This window comes from Pezoporus flaviventris, unplaced genomic scaffold, assembly GCF_033815535.1.
Source record: "Pezoporus flaviventris isolate CSIRO_AGI_PZ_B2104156 unplaced genomic scaffold, CSIRO_AGI_Pfla_v1 ptg000079l, whole genome shotgun sequence".
Taxonomy (NCBI): Eukaryota; Metazoa; Chordata; class Aves; order Psittaciformes; family Psittacidae; genus Pezoporus; species Pezoporus flaviventris.
In genome coordinates, this window is record NW_026892627.1 from 875,928 (window position 1) to 887,262 (window position 11,335).

The 11,335-nt window shown below is 60.0% G+C and overlaps 3 protein-coding genes and 1 long non-coding RNA gene across 5 annotated transcripts in view; 2 read left to right on the forward strand and 2 right to left on the reverse strand.

Annotated features, from left to right (window-relative positions):
• SETD2 (SET domain containing 2, histone lysine methyltransferase) overlaps positions 1-2,388 on the forward strand; it is a 64,939-nt gene extending 62,551 nt beyond the window's left edge. For both annotated transcript variants that reach the window (XM_061474431.1, XM_061474432.1), the window contains exons 19-21: positions 740-820; positions 948-1,049; positions 1,968-2,388. In XM_061474431.1, coding sequence (XP_061330415.1) covers positions 740-820; positions 948-1,049; positions 1,968-2,129 — 345 coding nt within the window. In that variant the 3' untranslated portion in view covers positions 2,130-2,388. The remainder of the gene's footprint in view (positions 1-739; positions 821-947; positions 1,050-1,967) is intronic.
• A 1,029-nt stretch (positions 2,389-3,417) lies between these two features.
• On the reverse strand, positions 3,418-6,604 carry LOC133280019 (death domain-containing membrane protein NRADD-like). Its single transcript, XM_061474302.1, is given in 8 exon segments — positions 3,418-3,943; positions 4,787-4,932; positions 5,017-5,167; positions 5,317-5,427; positions 5,503-5,632; positions 6,312-6,531; positions 6,533-6,555; positions 6,557-6,604. Coding segments are annotated over 8 exon segments (1,119 nt in total). The 5' UTR covers positions 6,590-6,604; the 3' UTR covers positions 3,418-3,638.
• Positions 6,605-6,815: 211 nt separating this feature from the next.
• Positions 6,816-11,240, reverse strand: LOC133280040 (D-serine dehydratase-like). The gene is made up of 8 exons (XM_061474339.1): positions 11,089-11,240; positions 10,532-10,687; positions 9,470-9,750; positions 8,674-8,860; positions 7,674-7,795; positions 7,396-7,585; positions 7,224-7,329; positions 6,816-7,158 (listed from the first exon to the last, which is right to left on the reverse strand). Exons 1-8 carry the CDS (start codon positions 11,106-11,108, stop codon positions 7,069-7,071), a joined length of 1,152 nt encoding a protein of 383 aa, XP_061330323.1. The 5' UTR covers positions 11,109-11,240; the 3' UTR covers positions 6,816-7,068.
• Positions 7,485-8,703, forward strand: LOC133280041 (uncharacterized). The gene is made up of 3 exons (XR_009747045.1): positions 7,485-7,606; positions 8,362-8,479; positions 8,568-8,703. It is a non-coding gene; the product is annotated as an uncharacterized LOC133280041 (long non-coding RNA).
• Positions 11,241-11,335: the final 95 nt, after the last annotated feature.

The following is an 11,335-nucleotide window of genomic DNA, read 5'->3' on the forward strand; positions in this document are numbered from 1 at the left end:
TGGGACTGGGCTGGGGAGTGCCCTGGGTGTGCTGGCACCGGGCCGGAGAGCGTCCCAGGATCAGGCTGGGAAGTGTGCTGGTACTGGGCTGGAGCACTGGGCTAGGAAGCATGCCAGGATCAGGGTGGGGAGTACACCGCCACTGGGCTGGGAAGCTCATGGGGAGCAGGCTGGGAACCATGCCTGGATTGAGGTAAGGAGCATGCCAGCATCCGGCCAGGAAGTACACTGGCACTGAGTTGGGAAGCATGTCAGGACTGGGTAGGGAAGAACACTGGGACTTGGCTGGGAAGCTTACCAGGGGCAGGTTGGGAAGTGTGCCTGGATTGGGCTGGAGAGCATGTGAGCATTGGGCTGGGAAGCTCACTGGGACTGGGCTGGGAATTTTGTTGGGAATGGACTTGGAAGTGTGCTAGGACTGGGGTGGAAAGCATGCCGGCAGTGGGAGGGGAAGCTCACCGGGACCAGGCTTGGAAGGGTGCCTGGATTAGGCTAAAGAGAGTGCTGCTGGAAAGCATGCTGGGACCGGGCTGGGAAGTCTACCAGGACCAGGACCGGTGCGTGTTGGCACTGGGCGGGAAGTTCACTGGGACAAGGCAGGGAAGTGTGAGCTGCCTGCCTGTCTGTGGGGCAGGGTTGGGCAGGAGGATTACTGTGCTCAAAGTGGGGACAGGGATGGATGATCCTGGCTCGCTCCGGGCAGAATCGAGCATCCTCTTCTTCCTTCCCTCCATTCTAGTCTTCCAAGAAGCCCAAGACAGCGGAAGCGGACACATCAAGCGAGCTGGCCAAGAAGAGCAAGGAGGTGTTCAGGAAAGAAGTGAGTGTCCCCAGTGCTGGGGGGGGGGTGTCTGTCACCATCCAGGGGGTCACTGGGTCCTCGGGGCCACTTTGCCCTGGGGCTGGTGAGCGCGGTCAGGGCCAGATCCTGTTCTCCTCTGGCGCAGATGTCGCAGTTCATCGTGCAGTGCCTGAACCCGTACCGCAAACCCGACTGCAAGGTGGGGCGCATCACCACCACCGAGGACTTCAAACATCTGGCACGCAAGGTGGGGACACGTGGGGATGGCCCCTTCATCCCTGGGGAGGCTGTGTCACCCCTTCTGCCACACGTCTGGGAGGATAAGGGAAGGAACATAGTGGTGTTGGGGGAATCGGCTGATGTTTGGGGAATAATAGGGAATATTGGAGGGGGAAGTAGGTAACATTTGGGGAATTATAACAAAATAGTTTTGGGAATAATAGGAAATATTTGGGGAATATTTGTGGGGAAAGTAAGCAAGTATTTGGGAATAATAGGAAATATTAGGGGACTATTTGGGGAATAATAGGAAATGCTTGGGGAATATTGGAGTATTTAGTGAAAACAGCAAGTATTTTGGCAATATTTAGGGAATATTGGGGGGAATATTTGGCGATTAATAGGAAATGCTTAAGGAATAATAGGAAATGCTTAAGGAATATTGGAGTATTTGGTGAAAATAGTAGGTATTTGCATAATATTTAGGGAATATTGGGGGAATATTTGCGAAAAAATATTAGGGGAACAGTAGGAAATATTTAGGCAATACTGGGGACATGTGGGGAATATTGGGAATATTTGGGGAAAAAAATGGGGACTAATGGGAAATATTTAGGGAATATTTTGGGGAAATAGATACAATAATAGCAAATATTTGGGGAATACTTGGGAAAGTAGCAAATAGTTGGGAAATAATAGCAAAATAACTTGGGGAATAGCTGGGGACTAATAGCCAATATTTGAGGAATATCAGGAAATACATGGGGAATATTGGGCAATAATAGGAAATGTTTAGGGAATAATAGCGAATATTAGGGAATAATGGTGAATAGTTGGGGAATAATAGCAGAATGTAGGGGATGGTAACAGAATAGTTTAGGGAGTCCCCAGGATGTGCATTATTGGGAATAGCGGTGTGTATTCCCTGCCTTCCTCTCCCCTGCAGCTGACTCACGGAGTCATGAACAAGGAGCTGAAATACTGCAAGAACCCGGAGGACCTGGAGTGCAACGAGAACGTGAAACACAAGACGAAGGAGTACATCAAGAAATACATGCAGAAGTTCGGGGCCATCTACAAACCCAAAGAGGACACGGACCTGGAGTAAGCTCCGCCTCGGCCGCGCCGAGCCCCAGGATACCCCAACTCCGCCAGGATTCACCCCATTAAACACCAACCTGTGCATTTCCTCCTTTGATTTCGCTTTGATTTTCATCAGAGAAAGGAAATAAACTCGGTTCCCTGCGGCGGGAGTGGTTCATACTGCCGGGTCCGAGCCGGCTCCCTCACCCCGGCGCTGCCATCGGGCGCACCACCAACCTCTGTATTATATTTTAACCTGTATGTGAATATATGGATAATTTTTCCTTTGTTTTCCCTTCCCCCCCCCCCACCCCCCCTGCTTCTAGCCCAAGATGTGCCGATCCCACGGGAACACTTTGTAAGGATAGTTTGGGGGTTTCTTACTTCTTGGCTTTTTATTTCGTTTCTTGGTTGGTTCCTCGGTTTTACTTTTGGTTCCGCGAGGTTTAATCTCTTCTCCTTGTAAATAGTGCGGAGCGGGGCTGCCCCAGGGTTTGCGGCAGGCCTCGTGCTATGTTGATAAGATTGATTTTACTGCTTCAATCATTTTACTTTATCCAATTTTTACGAAACTTTTTATGTAAAAAAAAAAAGGAAAAAAAAAAAGGAAAAAAAAATTAAATAAAAATTAAAAATGACAAAAAATCAACACCGGCCCCGGACCCAAAAGAGGTTTGGCATGGCCGGGGGTGGGGAGGAACCTACCAGTGGCACCGGTAGGTTAGACCCCCCCAGCAGCGTTAGCATCCCCAGGGGAGAAACAGGATGGGGTTTTGGGGTGATCCAGCTCAGGGCAGGGATGCCCATGTGTGTTTTGGGGCTGAAATAGCTCTTTTCTGTCAAACAGTGTCCCCCAGTGCCACTCCTGAGGTGTTTGGTGGTGGCATCCCCCCCACCAGTGCCACCCACCCCCCTGTTGTCCTTATGGGGACAGGTGTGAGACCTGTGTGGGGAACACATAGATAGGTGGGGACACATAGCTTGGGGACACATGCTTGTGGGTACACAAAGGCACCAGAGGGGACACATCCCGGGGGCATGTGCTTGTGAGAGACACACAAACTTGGGGACACATGGATGCTTGAAAACACACATGGACACCTGAAGGGAACACATCCCATGGAGATGCACTTGTGGACACATGGACATCTGAGGACACATGTAATGGGAACAGGCGCTGATGGGGACACACAGACACCCAGGGACAATTGGAAGCTTGAGGACACATGGACACCAGGGGACGTGTGAACACCTGAAGGGGCACATCCCATGGACACGCGCTTATGGGGACACACGGACACTGAGGACACCCATCCTGGTGACACACAAGTGACACATTTAATGTGCCCACATAAGGACCAGCTGCGTCCCTCACCTCCCACCCTCCACCACCACCCACAGCCACCATCTTGGGGCCACCAAATCACTTCCCTGTCCCCATCCCACCCCCAACCCCCCTAGAAAAGTACAAAACCCACTCATAGAAAACCCCAAAGAGCTCTGGCAGGAGAAGTCGGTGCCCCGGTGTCCTTGGTCACACGGCAGAGGTGGCATCCTCGGGTCCCGCCAGGCACCGCGCCGCGTCCTGCCGGCCGATGGCACCCAGTGCCTGGCACAGGGTCTCCAGCGTGGCGCCCTCGGTGCTGGCCCAGGCGCTGAGCAGGGTGCGGGTGGGCGCCCGGCCCCGGCCGAAGGTGCCGATGGCTTCAGGGCTGAAGCCCAGGCGTGCGGCCAGGCTGCGCCAGTCCCGGCCAGGACCCCCGCTCTCCAGCAGGCGCTCCAGCTCCTCCTGGCGCTGCGGCGGCACTGCGCTGAAAGGGTGCCCCTCGGGGTAGGGGGCTGCGAGGGAGTGAGGGGGCAGAGCTGGCACCTCAAATCCCTGCCCAACACCCAGAGGCGTTTCTGTGCTGGAGGTGCCGCCAGCTCTCAGGAGAGAGATGTACCAGGGCGTGGGTACACCTCAACCCCATCTGGGTGCTCCACATGCCATGGATACTACACAACCCCATCTGGGTGCTCCCTGGGATATGGGTGCTCCTCAGTTCCCATTTTGGTGCTCCCCAACCCCATTTGGGTGCTCCCCATGCCATGGATGCTACACAACCCCATCTGGGTGTTTCTCAGGACATGGGTGCTCCCCAGCTTCGTTTGGATGCTCTCTGACCCCATCTGAGTGCTACTCAACCTCATCTTGGTCCTTCCCAGAGCATGGGTGCTCCTTGCCCCCATTTGTGTGCTCCCTGGTGCAAACATGCACCCTCACCCCATCAGGATGCTCCCTGGAGTGTGTGTGTATCCCAGCCCCACCTGGGTGCTCCTTGGGGTGTGAGTGCCCCCCAGAACCTGTGCAGATGCTCCCAAAGTATGGATGTTCCCTGGGGCATGGATGCTCCCCAACCCACTCAGGTGAACCCCAAGGTAGGGATGCTTCCCAACCCCACATGGGTGCTCCCTGGGGTTTAGGTGCACCCCAACCCCATACAGGTGCTCCATAGGCCATGGTGGCACCTCAAACCCATATGGATGCTCCCTGGGCCAAGGTGGTGCTCCCAACAGCATCCCAACCCCATCCAGATGCTCCATGGGGACAGGTGCACCCTGACCCCCAACCCACCCATGGTGCTCCTCAACCCCATCCTGATGGCACTGGGGACAGACGTGCTGTGGGTGGCGGGTGCTCACCCTTGCCGGGCTGGTGAGGCTCCTGCAGGCTGTGGGTGTCCAGGAAGACCCCGCTGTCGCTGTGGAGCTTCTCCCCCTCGGGGCACGTCCCCACGTCCCCTGCCCGCGCCTTGGCCAGCTGCTGCTTCTGCCTGCATGTGCGCCAGCTGCCCGCAGCCGGGGGGCGAGGTCACCCGGGGTGCCGGGGTCTTGCTCTCCCCATCTCTGTCCCGTGTGCCCCCCAAACCTACCACTTGAAGGCCACGTAGGCCAGGAGCCCCACCACGACGGCGGCCAGGAGGGAGCAGTACACGGGGATGATGTCCTCGCCGCTGGCCTCCGGTGGTGGCAACGCAAGCTCCGGGGTGGCAGGCGAGGGCCCCCCTGTCACCAGCTCCTCATCTGTGGGGTTCGGATGGAGACCCCCAAAAGGTCAGGGGAGCTCCGTTTGCCCAGCCGCTGCCTCAGTGTCCCCTTCAGAGGGGAAACTGAGGCACAGCCACCCCATGCTGGCACACACACACAGCAGGGGGTACCCGGGTGCTACTCACGGGTGCAGAGGGTGTCGCGGGCAGGGGTGCAGGGCCTCGCGGGGGGCAGCGGGCAGAGGGTGCAGGGCCGGCAGGGCTCCTCCGCGCTGCTCACCGCAGAGAAGGTCTGGTCTGGGGGGGGGGGGGGAGAGGGTGCGGGTGGGTGCTGGGGTGGGTTTGGGTGCGGGGGGGCCGCGGGGTACTCACTGTGTGCGCAGGGCTGGCAGCGGGTGTCAGCGTGGCCGCAGGGCTCCGAGACACCGAACCCGGGGGGGCACGGGGTGCAGCACCCCCCCGCCGCCGTCCGCCTCCCGCACTCCTCGCCGCGACCCGGAACCTACGGGGGAGGGGGGGCGGCATCAGGATCTGCCCCCTTCCTGCTCCGGGTGGGGAGAACCAGGAGCCCTCCCAAACCTCTGCTGTGCTCCCCACCCCGGGTTGGGGTCTTGGGGCACCCCGTGGTCCCACTCGGGATGGGGGAGTAAAGGGGTGCTGGGGGGGGGGGGGGGTCACGGGTACCACTTTTTGGGAAGAGGGGGAGGATAAAATAGACTGGGTTGGGATGAAGAACTGAGAAATAAGTAAAAAAATAAAGAGAAAAAAGAATAAATGGAAATAAATGGATTTGGAAAGTCACGTGAAAATAATAATGAAAAAAGAAAAGTAAATAGTCACGTAAAAAATAAAAAGAATCATGAAATAAAATAGGTTGAGGTGAACTAAAAAGAAAGAAAACGAAATAAGATGAAATAAAGTGAAACGGGATGAATAAAAATAAAATTAAATCAGGTAAAATAGAATGGAATAAAGTAAAATAAAATAAAACCAAATTAAATAAACTAAACCCAAACGAACAAAACTAAAATAACCACAAATACAATAAAACAAGCCAAAAAGAAACACAACGAAAGTGAAGTGAAGCTGGGCAACGGCGGGTCCCGGAGCGGTACCCGGGAGTCCCTTCCCGCACCGCTCCGGTCCCGGTCCGATCCCATCCCGCCCAGTCCCGCCCGCACCGAGCAGAGCAGCAGCAGCAGCACCGGCCCCGGCCCCGGCAGCACCGCACGGCCCCGCCGCATCGCGGAGACCCGGGCCCGGCCCAGGGGGCTACGAGCCGAGCTGAGCCGATCTGCTCCGGACCGCTCCGATCCGCTCCGGCTCTGCTCGCTTCGATCCGCCTCGGTTCGGCTCCCTTCGGTCCGGTCCGGCTCCGCTCGGCTCCCTCCGGTCCGCTCGGCGGGGCTGGGCGCGGCTCCCCCCGACCCGAGCCGGGCCGGGCGGGGCGCTCCGCCATTGGCTGCGAGCCGAGGGGCGGGGGGCTCCGTGCTGGGCTCCTCCCCTCCCGGCTCGGCTGGGTTCGGGTCGCTGCAGGTTCGGGTCCCGGCCCGGCCAGCCCGGCGGGTACCGGCCCCACGGGGACCGGCCCGGCCCAAACAGAGCCGGAGCGGGCCGCTTTGCACCGGTTACTCTGAGTGTCCCCCTCACCGCTCGCCCCCTTCTTGCCCAGGGACAAAAATGTCTGGAAGTGGGAAAAGCAGCTTTATTGATGTGGTATTGGGGTGCAGCACCCTGGGGTGGGTGCAGGGGCTCTGTGTGGGTGCAGCACCACACGTGGATGCCGGACCCCAGTGTGGGTGCAGGATATCGGTGTGGGAGTAGCAGGACCTTGGCACGGGTGCAGGATGCTGGTGCGGGTGCAGCGCTGTGGTACGGATGCAGCATCCTGGCATAGGCGCAGGGTCTCGGTGTGGGTTCAGCTCCCCACTCTCCTCCCTACCAGCCGCGGACGGGGCGCCAGAGCTCCACCACCTTCCCCTCAGCATGGACGTAATAGACCGGGTGCATGGCGGCGGTGGCACAGGCCTGTGGTGGGTGGGAATGTTGAGCCGTGGCAGGGCATGGCGGGGCATGATGAGATCGATACTCACATGGAATGGGATAAGAGCCAGGATGCTGCCCAGCGGGTAGCGCCCAAAATCCAACTGTCCATCGACGGCTCCCACCTGCCCGTGCTCCTGCGTCAGCCCCACCAGCCTGTGGGGACACGCCGTCATATCCCCACCCTTATCTGCTCCCCCCATGTCCCGCCATAGTGCTCACCGGAGCTCGGGGTGCCCCTCGATGGCGGCGCAGCCCGCAGGAGACTGGTCGCGGCCATGGAGGCTGAGGGCGGCCCACCCGCAGTCCACCAGCAGCTGGTTGCGGTGCGGGTAGTGACCGACGACCCTGGTGAGGACGCGGATGGCCACCTCCTCCGGCAGACAGGAGCCCAGCAGCGTCTGCTGGAGGTCTGGGAGGAGACGGCGCCCGGGTCAGGCTGGGGTGCATCCCACCTCAGGGGGGTCACACCAGGGCTGGGAAGGGCAGTCCTGACCCACCATAGAGGAGGTAGTTGCCTGGGTGGACCTCGGTGAGCTGGGCCATCTCTGGCACCGGGTGGCTGCAGGATGGTGTGGAGCCAATGCTGGCCTGGGGACACGGCACCCCCGCCTGCCGCAGCCTGCGGGCACATGGGACCTGCTGAGTGCCCTGGGGGACAGCACCCTCAGGCACCATGGGGAGCAGGACCAGAAGTGGTGATGACTCAAGGAGCCCCAGATGTGCCAGGGAGCCCCCCACATGTTCAAGGGAGCCATCCAGATTTGGCAGAGCTGCCCCACTGTGTGCCAGGAAGATCCCAAGATGTACTGGGGAGCCAGCCAGATGTGCCAGAGAACCCCACTCGAGGCAGGTCTCCCCTCCGTCCCTGATATGCCAGGGCACCTGTCCTAATGTGTCTGGGACCCCTTCCTGATGTTTCTGGACCCCTCTAGATGTGCTACAGCACCCACCAGATATGCTTGGGGCCAGCCCAAGATGTACCTGGGAGCCCCAGCTATGCCAGAGCAGCCCCCACAACTTTGGGGATGAGGAGGGATTGGGAGGAAGGAGGTTTCCCTGCGTGCCTCAGTTTCCTTATCACAAACCAGTGCCGCAACTGGCTGGGGTGGGACTGGGGAGCACATCCCTGTGTAGGGAGTGATGGGGGTCCCAGGGGACCCCACTGACCTCGCCCCACCTCCTCAGCAGGAACCATCTGGCAGCAATTCCCTCCAGGATGCAGAACCCCGCTGGGACAAAAGGGTGACAAGGAGGAGGGGGACAATGACACAGGTCACAACCCGCCACCAAAGCCACATCAAAGGTGACTGGAGCCGCCAACATCCTCCTCCAGCTCCCCGGGGGAGCTTTGTAGGGCACCTTTTATGGGGGTGATTTGCATTTACAACCAGGCATCGGGGCTTTATGGGGTTGGAGACACATCTGTGGTGTGGATGGAGACATCCCCCCCTGCAGAATACCCCTTAACTCTGCCGGTCCCTGGGTTTGGGCACTCACGCGGTGACGAAGTCGAGCACGGCGCTGGTGGTGGCTCTGGAGATGGCTTGGACAGCCTGGACGTCGCAGCAGCCGTACGTGTTCCCACAGTGAGCATAGACCCCAACCAGTGTCACCTCCTCCGGTGCCTCCTCGGCGATGGCCCGGGCCAGGGCCATGGCGCTGGGGTCTGTGGGGCGCACACCGACTGCAGGGTGCAAGGAGGGTCTCGATGTGGGTGCTGGGATGGGCGGCTTGGGAAGAACCCTGTGTTGGGAGGGATGGCAGGGATGGGGAGGGGACATGGGGCATCCCCACCATGGGACATCCTGGGTGTGGGGGAAAATGGGGGGTGTGGGGAGGAATTAAACCAGAAAAATACCAGTGTGGAATTGGGTTGGAGAGGACCTTAAAGCTCATCTACTTCCAGCCCCCTGCCAGAGGCAGGGACACCTTCCACTAGACCAGGTTGCTCCAAGCCCCATCCAACCTGGCCTTGAACACTGCCAGGGATGGGGCAGCCACAGCTTCTCTGGGCAACCTGTGCCAGGGCCTCACCACCCTCACAGGGAAGAACTTCTTCTTCATGGGGCTTTGGGCCACCTCTGCCCCATAGCACATCCTTGAGTACTATTCTGGGGGAAGAGTGTCTTAAATGCCCCATTCTGTTTCAGTTGTTGGGGAGCATCCCACCCCATCGAGCATCCCAGGGGCTGGTGCCCGGGTGAAAGCACACTTGCAGAGGAAGTGTCTCTCCTGGGTTATGTCAGCACGCCCTCACCCAGGGTATTGCTGGGGTACACGGGGTGCCACCTACCCCGGCCATTCCCACAGTCAAGCTTGAGCCAGACGAGCCAGCGCTTGCCGGGGGGCAGCGGGCACTGGCGCAGCAGGGCCAAGGCCTGGGGGCTGTCAAGGAGGAGCTGGAAGGCCTCGAGGCGCTGGGCCAGGGCAGCACATTCCTCCAGCCGCCCCCCTGGCAGCGGGTAAGCGTACAGGATGTCATCGAAGCCCCCCGCTGCGAAGAACTGGGCCTCGGCCAAGGTGGACACCACGATGCCGCGTCGCGTGCCGCCGGTGGCCAGCTCAGCACCCTCGCTGGGGGACGTGGTGGGAAGGTGAGAGGGGGATGCTAAGGCGGTACCAGGGGGGAAAGTGGGGAGAGGATGGGGTTGCTGCTGGGGTGACTGGGGGGTACTGGGAGGGATAGTGGGGGGAGAAGAGGGGAGATGCTGGGGGCAGGATGGGGGATGCTGGGGGTCACAATGGGGGATGCTGGGTGGGATACTGGGAGGATACTGGAGGATATATGGGGAAGATGCTAGGGAGATGCTAGGGGGGATATTAAGGGGGATGTTGGATGGGAAATCTTGGGGAAGGATGGAGGGTTGCTGGGGAGGATTCCTGGGGGATACTAGGAGAGAAGATGGGGGACGCTGGAGGGATGATGGGGAAATGCTAAGGGAGATCTTTTGGGGATGCTGAAGGGGGATTTTAGGGGAGGAAGATGTGGAGATGCTGGTGGGGAAGGTGGGGGAAATGCTGGGGCGAAGTTGGGGGATGCTGGTGGGGGATTTCCGGGAAGAGGATCAGGATGATGCAGGTGGGGAAGGTGAGGAGAATGGTGCAGAGATACTGGAGGGGGATTTTAGGGAGGAGGATGGGAAGATGCTGCTGGGGAAGGTGGAGGGAATGTTGAGGGGCTCTGGGGGGATGCCAGGGGAGGATTTTGAAGGAAGGGTGGGGAGATATTGGTGGGAAAGGTGGGGAATACCAGCGGGATGTTGGGGGTTAGAATGGGGAGATGCTGGGGGGCTGCTGGGGAAGAGGGTGGGCAGATGTTGGGGGGTGCTGGGACAGATACTGGGGACACACTCACAGGGTCTTGTGGGTCTTGACGTGGGGGCGCAGGCGCAGGCCCAGGGCCTGGCAGCGCTCCCGCATGCGCTCGGCGTTGCGCCGCATCGTCACCTGGTCCAGGGTCAGCGCCGGGGTGGGCAACTGCTGCAGGGGGGCTCCCAGCCACGTGCTGGTGCTGCGGGGAGGGGGCACAGAGTGGGGGAAAGAGGGAGCCTGACCTGCACCCACCCCAAAGCCAGCCCCGCACCCAGCCAAGCACCCCCCACACCTGTACCCAGTGTACATCCCCTCCATTAAAAACCCTGCACCCACGCTAGGATCATCCTATGTAGGTACTGGGTCACTGGGATGGGGACACTGGGAACACGGACGGCTGGCACAGGCCACTGGGAACCGGGCTACGTGGGGCACGTGAGCCTGTGCCACCTAGGCTGCCTGTGCCACTTGGACCGGGACGTGGGGACAGCAGTGGGACCTTGGTGTCCCCACCGACACCCAGGGCACCCAGCACAGGCTCTCCGAGGTGAAGGTGCCGCCGGCACCCTGAGCACCCATCCCTCCCCTGCCCTGTCCCACCTGTCTCTCCGTCCGTCCATCCCTCCTCCACCCGGCGCTGCGGCTGCTCCGGGCTCGGCTCCGGTGGCTCGGTGGCCCCGCTGGTGCCCGCTCCACGTGATGCCACGGGCACCGCAGCCAGCCTCGGCCGGGGACAGAGGTCGCTGCCGGCCATGGGGCCCCCCCGGGGGGGCGGAGCAGGGGAGGACACGGGCGCCGCGGCCGGGGACGCTCGGTCTCCCTGGGACAGCACGGGGACAGGCTGCCA

Excerpts from the sequence above, each read along its gene's own strand:
- LOC133280040 (XM_061474339.1), bottom strand. The coding sequence starts at position 11,108 with ATGGACGGACGGAGAGACAG. Across the intron at positions 8,861-9,469 it reads TGACTGTGGGAATGGCCGGG|TCGGTGTGCGCCCCACAGAC; the intron begins GTAGGTGGCACC and ends TGCACCCTGCAG. Across the intron at positions 7,796-8,673 it reads GTGCTCGACTTCGTCACCGC|GCTGCGGCAGGCGGGGGTGC; the intron begins GTGAGTGCCCAA and ends ATGTGCCCGCAG.